Here is a 16637-nt window from a genome sequence, read left to right on the forward strand (position 1 = left end):
CCTCAAAATATGCAAGATATATGAAATGTTTCTCTAAATATAATCTTATTTTGTTTATTATAGTTCCCATGGAAGAGAGTTCCATTTTAATGCTGAACGTTTTCAGTTCCCATTTGGGTACAACCGACTGTTGTTGTTGACTATGGGAGTGACCTTGACTGTTGAGTTCAGTCAAATCTGAGAGATATTTCGGAGCTGTATTGTTGACATGATTTTAACAACCACTCTTATTTAGTCAAAGCCAGTGATGTGATTTCAGCACGGAAGGTACGTGAGCTGAATTAGGTGACCGAGTAGCAGTATTAGCTGCAGTGTTTTGCAGTGGCCGTTGTTTTTGCATGTTCGTCTTTGATACCTGATACCGCTGAGTAAGCTATTACAATACTCAAGGCTGATGCTGCTTCATTTGTTAAACGATGGTGGAATTTACCAATGTTCCCAAGGAAAAAGTCAAAGATCAGTGTCACGGGAACTCCGTATCTCGTGTATCCACACGAAATAAGTATGCATCACACGTTGGGGCATGTTGACCAGCTCGCCATGTCGAGCATATGCTGCTGTTTCATTATCTGTGTCGTACTCGGCGATCCCACTCGCTCCATACATGTAGGTGCTCTACTGGGTTTAGATCTGGCGATTAAAGGTGCCACGGGAGGCCCTGTACATTGTGGTGCCACGGGAATGCTATTTATACACGTGGTGAATGCTTCTTGCATTGTCGTGTTGAAGGATGACGCTTACATAGTGCATAATGTGAACAACGTGCGGCTGGATGATTTTCTTGCAATGGCGTTGTGCTGTTAATGTGACATGTACTGCCTCAAGGTTTGTGTTACCAGTGTGGCCTATTTACGCCTCTATTACAGCTTGAAATCCCTTCGAAAATGACATCCATAGTACAGTATAACTCCTGTATAGATACATTATTAGTCTTGTTTTCTTTTCTTGGTTATAAACGAAGTATTATGACATGTTATATCATTGGCCATACCAAAATACGTTCCATAGCCCATGAATTCAAATAGCGCACCAAACATTTACAAACACGAAGACCTCAAAAGTCTATTTTCCACCTTAGATACTCGAACCTCTACTGCAGGTCATCGAATAGGACGTGTGTTTATATGTCTTGAAAATGTCAGATAAGATAAGACATATTCGTCTCATTTAGGTCCAGTCAGCTTGTCACACTTGTTGGGCTGCAGCCATGGTTCGAGGCAGTGTCCTTGTTCTACTTATTGCCCAGCGTGCATTTGGACTCGAGCTGCTGGAAAATCCAGGATTCGAGAGTCCAGATCTGTCGGGCAACTGGGGAGGATGGGGCTTCAACCTTGTTAGTATCACTGATGACGTCCACGGAGGAACTCATGCTGTCAAAGTATCTGGAAGGTAAATTAACACAGAAGAAATCTGTTTTATCTGGACGTCACATGATCTTTGTATCTTATCACATACATACACGTATTAAAGATAAAAATAATGGGATATAATAAACATTATAACCATACGATGTAAGAGTAGTCCAAATGCCCTGTTTTACGTTGTCCTTATCTACTATAATTACCAGTAGTCCTTGAAGTCTTCTCTGAAGGGGACAGCTATATGAATACTTTTGGGAAGAGGCTTCATTGAATGCTCATTGTTGGTTACCCGAGCAGGGTTGTTCACCCTATTTCATTTCTTGTTAGGAGAGGATAAGGTACAGGACAGGGACCCGGATATGCATAAATTCAGAAATGATGAAAACTTTTCCAAATCATTTTGAAAGTAAAGTTAGCTAATATTCACCCATTCATGTTTAGGACTTCATTAGGTAAGGTGTCAAAAGGGCTGTTTTAGAGGTTGAATATGAGCAACTCTTCGACCTCAGTCGATATTCATAGCAGTTGTAGATAAAAAGATTTCTCTTTTAGGTTTAAAACGTTCATAAACATCAGTCATTGTGATATAGCATGCTCGATGTCAATAAATTGCAAGTACAGTAAACTACGGTTATAACGAACTCGATGGGACCACTAATTGTAGTTCGTAATAACCGTAGTTCGTTATAAGCATATAAACAGCATTTATACACCAAATAGTCGGGACTGAAAATAAGTTCGTTATATCGGTCAGTTCGTTATAAGCGTGTTCGTTATAAAAGTAGTTTACTGTAGGTGAAAGAAAGAAAAGCTCGTCTTACATTTGAACATGTTTGATAATTTTCAAGATAGTATTTCAATGTTTACTGCAACTTCAAAATTGTACATGTCCAGTGGAAAAAAAACGTGTCCTTACTCCCCCTCATTATTTAAAATACCCTTTTCTTTTTCCGCCTTAACATGGTTGTAAATGAATACAAAAAGCAAACCAGTTGGGCTAAAATGTGATCATTGTTTGAAACCACCATCACAATATAATGGAAATCTCTCCTCAAGTTAAAGGCCCTGAACCAGTGCATTATATTAAAACACAAAGATAAAATATAGAAGGTCAACATAGCAACGAAAGCCACGTAAAGATACAAAGGATCTGGACTCTCTACTGATCTCACATGACACTCCATAAGCATTACATCAACATATGGACAGATGATCAACTATTAGGTGTGAGTCCTATTTAGTTTTTTAATCAGGTTGTAAATGTTACTGATCGAAAACTACAACCGTTGTTTCATGCTGGTCTAGAAGTGGAATTACCTAAACAGGTCACAGCTTGATGTAAATGTATGTCGATGTAGTTCTATTTATTGTTAACCAAACTATCTTATTATGTACGAAATAGTGATAATAGTTTTCAAGAGCATACATATGCAAGAAATGCCTGCTGGGATCGTTGTTTGGCATCGATATCAACACATATATAAAGTATATAGCAAATAAGTAATATTCGTTTCAGAACACAGTCCTACCAAGGCCCTGGGCAGGATGTTCCCATACAGCCTGGTGGCCGCTATGCCTATACTTCCAGTGTTAAACAGCTGAATGATCACCCAGGGACGTTGTTCCAGACCATCAAGATCACCATTGCATATACATGGGCTGATGACGGTGTGTACTATAATAAGGTTTAACTGTCTCTGTCCTCACTATTTTACCACGAGTGTTTTTATTTGTCTAACATACCGCAATTAGCTGTGTAGTGTTGATTCCCCGTGGGCATACCGGAAACATATTATCTTGGGTTCTAATCCCGGATTCGCCCGGATTATATTCCTGGGTTCGTCAACACCATACCTGTGCTCGAAGGTTTCACAAAACAGATATATGACTGGTTCACGGAAATCACTGGTAACACCACGTTTTCGCGATTTTTATGAACAACTTGAATTTATATTCTGTAAATATTAATAGTTTTATGCGACGAGATACTGTACATGTATGCCCTAACCCAATGAGGATTGTTGTCACACACAGGTAAAACAGAATATTACAGCATCGCCCGACATCCATTTGTTCAGTCTGCCAATGGATGGTTCAATCTAGACGGGGATTTCACCGCTCCAGTTAGAAGTAAGCCAAATCAATACAAATATTTAACAGTGACATTCTCTTTGCGTTGTTGGGAAGCCTGGTGATTTACATATGAGCACGTCAAACCAAAGACACTTTTTGAATGCCTACAATAATTCTTTAGTCACTATACATTATGTGCTGAACTGACAGAATCATTTGCGCCATATTTGGTGTTTCTTATCGTGTCATATTTTCAGGTTTAGTCTTTATCCTATTTTGATCGCTATCAAACTATAATGAGATGTTATAAGATTACTGAAGAGGCTGTCCATTCTGTATCCAGTAGTTCAAGGGATATGTCCATTTCTTCGGCTTCCATGTCAACATACTTAACATTCTGTATCCATTCTGTATCAAGTAGTTCAAGGGATATGTTCATTTCTTTAGCTTCCACGTCAACACACTTAACATTCTGTATCCATTCTGTATCCAGTAGTTCAAGAGATATGTCCATTTCTTTAGCTTCCATCTCAACACACTTAACATTCTGTATCCAGTAGTTCAAGGGATATGTCCATTTCTTCGGCTTCCATGTCAACACACTTAACATTCTGTATCCATTCTGTATCATGTTGTTCAAGGGATATGTCCATTTCTTTAGCTTCCATGTCAACAAACTTAACATTCTGTATCCATTCTGTATCCAGTAGTTCAAGAGATATGTCCATTTCTTTAGCTTCCATGTCAACACACTTAACATTCTGTATCCAGTAGTTCAAGGGATATGTCCATTTCTTCGGCTTCCATGTCAACACACTTAACATTCTGTATCCATTCTGTATCCAGTTGTTCAAGGGATATGTCCCTTTCTTTAGCTTCCATGTCAACACACTTAACATTCTGTATCGATTCTGTATCCATTAGTTCAAGCGATATGTTCATTTTTTAAGCTTCCATGTCAACACACTAAACATTCTGTATCCATTCTGTATCCATTTGTTCAAGCGATATGTCCATTTCTTCAGCATACATATTGGTTTTATTAACGCAATCCAATCAAATATAGTAATGGACCAATATCCTAAAAATATTATGACCATACGATTTGAAAGTGGTCCAAATGACCTGTTTTACATGTCCTAAATACAATAATTATAAGTTGTCCTTGATTTCTTCACTGAAGTGGAAGCTGTATGAATACTTTGGGGAAGAGGCTTCATTGAATGTCCCTTGTGGGTTAACGGGGCAGGGTTGTAATCCCTATTTCTTTTCATGTTGAGAAAGGACAGGGTATTACAGCTGTTTATTGTGACAACATTTTTGTGCTGTTACCGTTATAACATTAGATAAAAGCGACAAAACCCTTTCCATCTCTGCATAAAACAGAGTTGATTGTCCTATTCCGACTATATCACGAGCATGTGTTTATGAAACGGTGATGATACTAGGTGTTCACGAAAAGGTAAGCGTATCCTGCCACACAGGTGGCACCCGTCACAAACACATGCAATGTCAGTTGTTCACCTTAAACAACACGGTAACATATGGTACAAGTCAAAATAGGGATTTGCATTGGACATAATGTTTGTCACTGATGCGTCAGATTTGTATTTGGAAATGCTTTACTGAGGCCTTGAATGTTGTAACCTTGATCAAACCACTTGTGAACAAGAGTTGTATTTGAAGTCTTGGGTGAAAGAGCATGTTCGATTGTACCTCAAAAGTTGAGAATTGCAGACACCGAGGGCTGGAGCTGCTTGAATATTGCTCGACATATTGGGAAAGTTGACTACTGGACGTTGAAGTCACCCCTCCTGTCTTGTGGAGAGAGTGTTTTGTCACTCTGAATCTTTATGAATAGATCTGCCCATTGATAAAGCTATTCATTCTGATGTATACATGTACTTGAATATATTTTGTATATTTATACGTCATACACCACCAGACACCAGCAAGGCCCACCTGTACTTCCAAGGCCCAGATCCAGGAATCGACTTCATCGTTGACGACGCTTCTCTCCAGACGGTGGACGAGGACATGAGCTGGAAGGCCGAGGTAGATGCCAGAATACAGAAGATTAGGAAAAATAATATCAATGTTCAGTAGGGCTGCCTTTTATTGCCTATGAATTATTATATGTGGACTACGTTTCGAACCGGACATGCACAAAGTAGGCAGACCTTTGTAATAATCCATGTAATACTTACCCTATTCTCTCCATGTATAACTTATTTGATGATGCGTTATAACGAGAAACTCCTTGTAGTCATGTAGGCACGTTATGTGACTTTTAAAGGTTTTCGAATTTTAGCATACGGTAATTAAACTTAAATGTCAGTTCAAATAAATAGGCCAAATTTCACCAAGTGGCCTGAAGCAAAAGATGTGTTTCACGAAGTGCATGTTGTCAGAAAACTATGAAATATATATATAACGTAACGATTAATCAAGATCCAGCAACCTATTAGTATTTTTGATATTATGTGTACGTTAAGACAAAACTTTAATTCATACTGTGTGTTACAATATAACTCATTCCTCTTTTTCCTAATTCGTTAGTGCCATACACGAAGATATATCTGTAATATATGTGGATCGTCGTGTTTTACAGAGTTACGCATTCATCTTCATTCAACCCTGCTGATATTGAAATTAAGGTGAGACATAAAAATGATAATTCTGCTCATAATGGATAATAGGAATGACATCCATACAGAATACACTTAGACTACATATGTTTTAAATATAATATAAATATATAGCCTCTTTGTATATAACTATGGGACACTTGTCATGGTCGTTAGCACATACGATATCCCACAAGACTGAGTGAGTTGGGATTAACGCCGCTTTAAACAGTATTCCAGTTATTTCGCGGCGTGTCAGCTTAATGTGGGAGGGAGGCCCTAAGTGATGCGGGTCCCAGACGTTTACCACTTCGGTGAAACCCACGAGCACGGGTATGGTGCTGACAAACCTAGAAACATAATCGGGATTCCGGGATTCGAACCCACAATCATAGGTTTCTGGCGTGCACAGCGAATCGCGGCGACTAAGACGCCTGGGCCACCCGTGCCCCCTATATCCCAAAAGAGAAAAATTCAATTGTACTTTCCTGAGTGTTGAATTTGTGAAGTGGCATACGTACTTTAAGACATTTTTAAGAACTTCTCTGATTTACAGATTGACAACAAAAGACATCTGTTTGGATTTGGGTCAGTAATAAATGAGGACTATATTACAAGCGACGACTACAAAGAGTATCAAAACTTTGTCTATACAATGTTCAACTGGGTGACAGCAGGATCCTTCAAGTGGAAGTACAACAGAGGTACCAAGGTATATACTGTTTGTATCTTAATTTGCGTATTCAGCAAAAGAAATCGAAACTTTTGCAATTATTGATTTTACACCACGCGAAGTAACTACCATAACAAAACAATATTAATGCAAAACACAATGTGACTTTATGTCTAATAGGACATGATTGTTGTCAAACATCTTTTGCAGGATAAACCTGACTACAAATTTGCTACAGATGCTGTAAAGGTGCTTAAGCAACGTGGGTACGTATCTTACAAATGCCGACCAGTGTTTGTAGACAAACATTAGATACATTTAACGGAATACAAAAAAACTGTTATTACACCATAACTCAAATGCATTACATAACTTGTTTAGGAAATGTATAACAGTTCATTCATTACAGCATGAAAGTTCGAGGACACAACATGTTCTGGGGAGTTCCAGGTCACTCTCCCAGTTGGGTGGAAGCCTTGAACGGGACAATGTTGAAAACAGCCATTGCAGAGAGAGTCAAATATATGACCGGCATCACAAAGGGACAGTAAGTGAACTGTACCTATCGCCATGGACGTGTTTAGAATAGCCATGGTGAAAAAAGTAATTCCAATTATACTCAAATGTTTATTTAGATTTGATAAATGGACGGATATAAGATTCAAATAACAATATATTTGAAAGTACATATCTTATATTTTGCGTTAGACTTGGTCACTGGGACGTGAACAACGAACTTCTCCATGGTCAGTTATATGAAGAGAAAACAGGTGATGCCCAGTACTCGGAGAAGATCTACGATATGGTCCATAAGGCTGATCCCGTGCCCAAGCTCTTCCTCAATGACTACGAAGTTGTTGCCGTGGGAGCCGTCACTGATGTATGTTGATAATACATTTCGTAGACTTCACATAAGGATGGTGGCCTACTATGTACCTGTTCACTGAACATCATTTATGCAATTTATGTCATATAATAATCACCATAACCAAAACACCATTACGAAAATATTCAGTATCTACCACATAGTCGTGCAATACCAACTATCGCCATTCTCAACAAAATTGGCCGACCAACAATCTGTAGTTGAAGCAATTAAAGTTTTGCTGTTGCTTATATATGTTATATCTATTTCCAGGCTTACGTTGCCCAGGCTAAAGAGTTCAAAAAGGCTAATGTTGGACTGGGAGGCCTGGGTCTTCAGAGTCACTTCAGAGACTACACACCACCAGATCCCACACTTCTGAAAGTAGGCCTTGCCTCCCTTATGTTTAAGTTATTTTCAATATTCAGTCCCACTCAACAGTCAAATGGCAAACATAACTTCCACGTTTCAAAGGGCCGGTTGGTTGTTGGCTTTTTAACGCCGCACTCAGCAATATTCCAGCTATGCGACGGCGGTCTGTAAATCATCTAGTCTGGACCAGACAATCCAGTGATTGACATCTGAGCATCGATCCACGCAATTGGGATACGATAACATGCATCGACCAAGTCAGCGAGCCTGACCATCCTATCCCGCTTGTCGATTCTTACGACAAGTATAGTCGCAGTTTACGGCAACCATGGGTTGCTGAAGACATATTCTACGCCGGATCGCCACTGGTCTTCAAAAGGACCACTACTTCATGGACATCCAGTTATGCTTCCATAAACTCTATGTACACAAACCAATACATAGGAATGCGATTGAGCAAACGCATTGCTGTTGATGTTTATATTACTGTAGTTGTTGATGTTAAACTCTGAAGCACTGATATAAAAATATTGGCAACATGATATTGCAGAGACGTTTGGACAACCTGGGATCTGTTGGACTGCCTCTGTGGATCACCGAGATGGACCTGGTGCACCATGACGAGAATGTCCGGGCGGACTGGTACGACTGGGCTCTCAGAACCTACTTCAGTCATCCAGCAGTGGAGGGCGTTATATTCTGGGGATTCTGGGATCATCAAATGAAAAGCCCTTACGCCGCACTCATCAATGGATATAACTTCTTTGTAAGCTTAATTAGCATGAGCTTTTAGTATATTCTTAAATAATATAACTACTAAGCATAGTACTTTATTACAATAACTGATTGTCCAGATACTGAGGTAAATATTAGATGCACATAAGTTGCATGTAAAGTGTGAATGAAATAATATCAAACATAACATGAAGCATAGGTGGCAATATATGGCCGCAGATGTATTACTTACAATTACAAGCGAAAGTCGCGACAAGCAGTATCAGACAGTACACAGATGTGCAGTTACCTTGTTTGGCGTCTGAGGTTTAGAAACACCAAGAGAAAAAGGGCACGAATGACATTCTTACATTTTCTTTTAAACATTTACTAACATTGCTAATGGCTGCGTGAATATTGTTTTAAGCCGCTTTTAGTAATATTCCAGCAATATCACGGCGAGGGACATCAGTAATGTACCCATGGGGGGAATTGAACCCTTCGGTGTGACGAGCTGAGGCTTTAACCACTAGGCTAACCCATTGCTTATAAACAGTTATTAGTTCTTATAGTATAATGTGAATAAATGACGAAACAATTATTGATTGACCAAATTTCAGACAACAGCTTACAATAAAATGTCAGTATAGAAACATTGAAACACAGGGGCAAAGGCAAAATTGGGATAAATAAAATACACTGATTAATGAACAGGCCTTCTGATAACGTATCTAACGACGACACATCACCGCCCAGTGCAGATAACTCTACGAAACAGCCGGTGATTCATACATTGTACCAATGCGAAAACCATAACGACTGCCAGGGTAGCCAAGCAGTTAACCCGTCATGCGGAAGACCAACGTTCGATTGGATGTATACAATGTAACTGTGAAGCCTGTGTCCAGACCAATAATGCTGGAATATTGCTAAAAACGATGTAAAACCTTACTCACTCAAAAACTAAAATCTATAAAACCAAATTATAATTCCTTTGTTGAAATACTTCATAACATCATACAAAGCGGAGTCAAACCCAACTCACTCACTCATAATATCATACAACTGACACTGGACAGAAAGAAGATTCAAACTGAAATAAAGTTGTATATGATTGCAGGTGAACGCTGCTGGTCAACGTTACTTTGATCTGGTCAAGAAGGAATGGTCAACACATGTAGCTAAGAATCTCTCAGATGGATCGACCTTCTCCGTGAATGGCTTCCATGGAGACTATGACATTGTAGTAAACTACAAGGGGAAGCCCGTTATGTACCAGGAATTCCACCTGGGGAAGGCAGATGCCACACTCAACCTGGACATCAGTGGCGATGGCCGTAAGAGACTATTGCTACATTTGGGTGTATAAAATCATAATTAACAGGTCCTATACGAGGGCTGGTCAAAAAGTTCTAAAAATGACTAATTTTTAACATTTAGGCCATAACAAAGTGAACGTAATAGGGGTCCAAATAGACACAGCGATGGAAAAGAACACGTACCGAGCTGTCATCAGGTGAAAAGTACTCCCCAAGAACCTCTTGACCACATGTCACAAGTGTATGGGGATAGGTGCCCTAGCTATTCCACTGTTAAACATTTGGCAGCTATGTTTAAGGCTGGCACCATTCCACTTCTCCGGCACCAGAGAAATTCAAGTCTTCAAGATCAGTGAAGAAAGTTATTCTAGGGTGCAAAAGGTGTGATCCTTGTTGATCCTTGCTGATTACTTAGGAAGACAAAAGACGATAACCGGTGCATAACGATGTGCGTCATCGCATGAGTGAGTCTATCACAGAAAAGTGTCGAGGAATGCTGACTGCATGAGTTCTACTCTTTCACGGCAATGCCTCCTCCACACCTCTCGACTTGCTTCTGTGCGACAAAGTGGGTTCGAAGAATTCCCCACCCTCCATTCCTAGAACACCCTCGTGGAAAGCGCTAGGACGAAAACGATGACCTCAAAACTGCCGTGAATGTGTATTTAAAAAAAACCGTCTTCCTGACTGGCATTGAAAACGTTCAGGATCGATATGAGAAATTTATATAAAAAAGAAGGAAGATTATGTTGAAAAATAAAATTAAAAAGACTTTCATAATTGTTGGTTTTGTTCGTTAGGCTTAGAACTTTTTGACCAGACCCAATATCATGATTTAAATATAATTATTTTGATGACAAAGCATCAACATTTTTCATTTCAGGAAGATGGGATGGGAAGGAGTGGATATGCTCATTCATTTTCATGGAGTACAAAAAAAAAAATTCGTCATTTTTGAAGGTTCATGCAATCTCAATTTCTTTAATCCCCAGCTGACAGGCATCAAAAGTCTGAGCTTTTGTCTGGAAATTACTGTCATAAATCCAAAACTAATGCCAGACGAAGGGCAACATGTTTAGGGTGACCATCGTCATATAGCTTGACATAATTCCTGAACGTTTCAGATCAAGTGACACTCCCAACAACCATTGATCCATTCGTGCACGTGACACATGCTATTCAAGTCTCCCATAACAACGAGCATATTGTTGGTCACATGTCATCAGATGCTAACAACACCGACATCCAGTGCGTCACCCGCTGGTCCGCAGTCTCTGACGTCGGAGATGACAAGCCTACTTATGCTTACTGCGAGCGTGATGAAGTGATGACCGGCTGTTCAGGTTATCATCAGGTACTTATTATCAATATGTTTAGGCCTTGATATAATTACACCACTGATCCAAGCAGCATTAAACCCAACTCACTTACAAATATGTACGATTGATGGATTGAATGGTGTTTTTTTTCTGATTATGCCGACGATATTTTCTCTGAATATGATATACTAGCCCCCTATCCTGTACTTTAGTTTTACAAAGGAGGTCTTCTAAGCGTAATTTAACCCTTTCTTCCCACATTTGGATTGTAAGGTGTGATACATTATACAAAATTCAAGGTTGGGTTGTGTCAAAATTATATTTTTTAGATCCCGATTATTGTTTGTTTGTTTATTTGTTTGTTTATTTGTTGTTTAACGCCACACTCAGCAATATTCCCGCTCTGTGACGGCGGTCTGTAAATAAGTATGGACCAGACAATCCTGTGATTGACATCATCATCATCGAGCCACGTAATTTCGGATACGATTACATGCATCAACCAAGTCAGCGAACCTAACCACCCGATCCCGTTAGTCGCCTTTCTTCTTTCAATTGAAAAACAATGCGCACCATTATCAAACTTGTGTTATATGTTATTTCTTCGTTTTACAAAATTCAACCAAGAAACCCAAATAATGTTGTTTCAGGTTTACTCGTGTACTCATTGTTTGAGAAATTGAAAACAGTAGTAAACCACAAGAATAATATAAGTTTTCTTCAGGATGGAGAGTGGTATCGTGATGGCGAGGAAATTGAGGTTAAAAATGGTCGGGTGGCTTGTAAAGCGGTAAATGGTTGGCGATCAAAGGAAGGTGAGCATGATATTCAAAGAACGCCACATGACTTGCTCAAAAGGTCTTTGATCAGGGTTACAACATTCAAGACCACAGTAAAGCTTTCAAAAAGAGGCTATTTTCGAAATGAAATTGCATGTATTTGTGACGAGTGCCAACGGTAGTTCAGGAAACGCTCACCTTTTCGCGAACACCGGGTGTTATCACTATTTGTTACTAGTTTATAAACGTATGCTTATAATATAGTCGGAATTATGCATTGGGCGTCATATGAGTATGGAAAGGGTTTTGTCGCGCTTCCAATTTTAATATAAACTTATACTTGTAAATTCTTTATGGCTGACATGGCGATAGGATAGCAACTAAGGTATTGGGCTGACTTAAAGGAATCGATGGTATGAAGAAAGAAAACTGAAACTATATCTTCGTGATAGTTCCTTAAGGAAATATGTTTGTGTGTGCGGTAACATTCTCGTTTCATGACTATTAAATTTTCAGTCCATCTTTAATATAGAGACACCTCAGTAATATACGCCCGTTGTATATTAACTTACTTTACAAATTATGGACACTCAATTTGTTCAGATCTTCGGATTTATCACATAATAAAATTAAAAAGACACAATCCAAGGAAGCTTAATGACACCATGACGATTGTCGACTACCCCTTAGATAGCCTTGCTTTCACAACAGCGGGCGAAGTTCACATTTCAGAGTAGTTCTGGTTCTATGGTAATAAAAAAGTCAATTAAATTAAATACCCTAAGTACATGCTTTGAAACGACCTAGAGGTGGATTTATATTCAAGTTGCGTAACTTATATTCAACCTCAGCATATCCGTTATCGCCGTTGCCCGATGTTGTAGGAACAAGCACATAAAGTGACCTACAAAAGTGCAGGTCCATCCGCTAAGTCAATAAGTCAATGTAATTAATATGGAGAGGGTTTGGGTTTGTCGCTTTTATTTACAATATTATCATGATAAATCCAAAACTTTATGGATATAAAATAATACTACAAATGAGTAGGAACGTTTTTTTAACCTTAAGCGACTGTATGTTTTGAAGAAAAGCTGTCAGGTTCATTCTTCATAAATATTTAATCGTGAACAGGTCTCCAGGCTGTTGCACGATGCTGTAAGACGAAGAACATCAAGTGTACCTACAGGGGAGCAGGACCATCTGCCAAGTCTGTGGATGCAAGAGTGGAAACAACTTGTTTGAACTCCGAAATTGCCACAGGTGAGTTGACAGTCTTACTTGAGTTAGTCAATGAAAGGGCACAGCAGTCAGCACTATTTTTGCAGATTACATCTTATAATGGCAGAGATAATACAACACTGCTCCCACGGTGCACGTGTGACCACTTAACAACTAACACTTCACAACTAACATTTGGTTTGGTTTGGTTTGTTGTTTTACGCCGCACTCAGCAATATTCCAGCTATATGACGGCGGTCTGTAAATAATCGAGTCTGGACCACACAATCCAGTGATTTACATGATGAACATCGATCCACGCAATTGGAATCGATGACATGCATCAACCAAGTCAGCGAGCCTGACCACCCGATCCCGTTAGTCGCCTTTTACGACAAGCATAGTCGCCTTTTACGGCAAGCATGGGTTGCTGAAGACCTATTCTACCCCGGAATCACAACTAACAAAACACACTAGGTACTTGTGACATATTATACCACTGAATCCCCACAGAGTAAAATACGTGAAGTTTAAGTTACAGGAAAGACCGATTCGTATTTGAATAGCCCACTGAGAAAAGTGTGAATAAGGATTATGTGTGTTAATGTGTTGTAACTACGCCATGTATTTACATAATTAGTTCGTGTTCAAGTAGACGTCCTTAGTCGTGGTGTGTAGACGGGAGAAGCCGAGGTTACGCAAGGACCCAGCTGAGTCAGAATAAGGTTGAATCGGACGTTTCTAACCCCGGATAAGTCCCCAGGAGTTCGAGACAAGGGGGTTCGACTGAATTGCTTATGTAAATTGTCAATGGTATATTATCTGTTAACAGCATTGATTTGATTACTCTCTCTCGTTTAGGCTGTACGGCCTGGACATGGGACTCTGAGATGATAGGATCCTTCCCATCGGACAATCAAAAGGGATGCGTTGCCTCAAATGAAGGCACTACTGTAGGTCAGTGTAATAGTATGGTACCAGTTACTGTAAATTTGTAAGTAACTTTAATGCCCTTTAAAATATCAAGAAACGAAACGCTTAACAATGTTATCTTCAACGTATTTACGTTTGAGAAAGAAAACCTGAACATATCTGAAAGTGTTTTACACAACATCATTTCAACTAACATAATCAGGATAATCATATTTATTTAAATAATTTTGGCCGGTTTAAAGCACGCACGTTTTATGTCAGACATCACTACAAGACCTGTATCTAGCCAAACAATAGCAAAATCTAACTGAAGATAACTTGAAATGAAGGTACCTGGTCTTATGCTGCCTGTTGTGCTGCCCCCAAACTGTCCTGTAAGACGCTGGTTTCCACACCGAGCAGTCTCCAGAAGGGAGGGAAGGCATCTGTAGCCTGTGATGCGGGAACTGTGCTGTTTGGCTGTAGCGTCCGAGCCGACTTTGGAAAGTCAGCGGGCGCATATATTGGGGGTAATTTTTCTATTAGAAACTTGAGTATCATATAATATTAACCATACTACTCATATTAATCATCCTATTTACAAAGCCATGAAGATTCACCGCCATGATACCGCACTGTATGTGATTTCTTATGAATCAAATCCTGAAATCATCGAAACACAAATTTCAATATCATTATTATGAATATTATCATTTACATTCCGTGGCTTTTGAAATAAACCTCGATTTTGAATTGTCAGCGAGAGTTTTCAAATTACAATGCTATCTCTTATTGAAACAGCTGACTTCCCTTCCGTCTCCGTTGCCATGTAGGTTACAAAATGCCGAGTTTCGTCAATGCTGAAAGTATTATGGTAGTGCACAAGTTCACTTATGGAGTATATTTCAAGTATTAGATATATAACTGAAATGGGCGCTTCACTATCGCACACAGTAACGTGGTATTGGCTGCGATTCCTTCAATTCGGCAACCCACTCAAAACACCATTATCAACCTACGCTACTTGATTCACAATCATACTTAAAAGCAAAGATTTTGGCGTTGTATTTTGTCCGGGTAGAATGGAAATATAAATCATACTATGTTTTCAATGTATATCTCATATTGCATCTGTAAAATCAACTGCCCTAGATTTAACATTGGAAGCATACACATGGCGTTTGGTTCCACATTCTATGTTTGCATCTACACATAACATAGCTCCACATTGAAAATAACAGAATGAGTATCTCTTCATACAACTGCTAATTAAACATGACCAATCTGTCATGTTAAGGTATTCCATACATCCTAGCCCTGTCTGTTCATCTGTTTTCTAGGGACGCAGGCTAAGGGGGAATGGTGCACTGCCATGAATGGTGAAGATAAGTTTACTGGCGAACAAGGGGTGTTGGCCGTGGCCACGTGTTGTTCCCTTGATGGTCATGGTGGGACTATCATCGGTTAGAGTCGGTGCTTTTTATGTTTCAGAAACGCTTTTATAACAGCAATTAACGCAATTTTTATCTTCTCACTTTATGTTCTTATCATGTTAAGCAATATCCTTTCCCTCATATAAATAAGACCATATTCAGTGAGGTCTTTACTTGTATATGATGTGAATGAGATCGTGTTATAGAATATAACCATTTTTCACAATCTGAGGATCTGTGTCACTAGTGATCTGTGAATATTTCGATATTACAAAGGTCGCATGGTAATTAATTTCTTCAACCTAAACAAACTGACAACAAGAACGATGGAAGCTCATCGGATGTCGATGGTTTTTTATACCAAGGTTCCGTCCGTCCGTCCGTCCGTCCGTCCGTCCGAAAACTTTGTCCGCGCGATTTCTCTTAAACTATTCAGTGCATTCATCTCAAACTTAGTAATATAATCTGTGTCATATGGAGGGGTGCAGTCAAAAGAAAAAAAATGTTTTTATTAATTTACCATTTTTGTTTGATTTTTTCAAACCCTAACCCAATCCATTAATTAATTTGAAACTACTGACACACTAGGCGGGTCGGGGGTATTAGTGTGCCACGCTCACTTTTGCCCTTGTTTTAAATACCCTTGATCGTCATAGTTTGATAAAAAAAATGTTCCGGCAGTGAAAGCACTTTCGGATTTCAGAATGCGTGGATGATAGGATGACTGAGATTGATTTGTTTCCCATTTTTGTGTTTCCTACCTTTCTATTTTTAATCATGAAATAATGCCATCTCAATAGACCTATAAAATTAAAAAAATACCTTTGATTAACTGGGGCCGTAAATGAAACCCCATTTTGCCATTGCATTGTTATGGTAATACTATCAACTATCGGATGTAAACTGGAGTCGTCAATATCCCCCGCCCTTTTAAATATGTACATAAATCAAACAATGCATATTGAGTACAAC

General features: G+C 39.1%; 1 protein-coding gene across 1 annotated transcript; it reads left to right on the forward strand.

Moving 5' to 3' along the window:
- The first annotated feature begins 587 nt into the window (after nucleotides 1-587).
- Nucleotides 588-15763, forward strand: LOC124114590 (endo-1,4-beta-xylanase 3-like). Its single transcript, XM_046475231.2, has 19 exons — nucleotides 588-825; nucleotides 1172-1389; nucleotides 2878-3029; nucleotides 3396-3491; nucleotides 5380-5536; nucleotides 6046-6091; nucleotides 6618-6773; nucleotides 6945-7000; nucleotides 7144-7281; nucleotides 7443-7614; nucleotides 7873-7983; nucleotides 8522-8737; nucleotides 9806-10022; nucleotides 11129-11358; nucleotides 12048-12138; nucleotides 13234-13362; nucleotides 14182-14277; nucleotides 14583-14762; nucleotides 15573-15763. The coding sequence occupies exons 1-19, from the start codon at nucleotides 811-813 to the stop codon at nucleotides 15698-15700; spliced, it is 2604 nt and encodes an 867-aa protein (XP_046331187.2). The 5' UTR covers nucleotides 588-810; the 3' UTR covers nucleotides 15701-15763.
- The last annotated feature ends 874 nt before the right edge of the window (nucleotides 15764-16637 follow it).

Source organism: Haliotis rufescens, unplaced genomic scaffold, assembly GCF_023055435.1.
Source record: "Haliotis rufescens isolate VD_foot unplaced genomic scaffold, xgHalRufe1.0.p SCAF_1, whole genome shotgun sequence".
Classification (NCBI taxonomy): domain Eukaryota; kingdom Metazoa; phylum Mollusca; class Gastropoda; order Lepetellida; family Haliotidae; genus Haliotis; species Haliotis rufescens.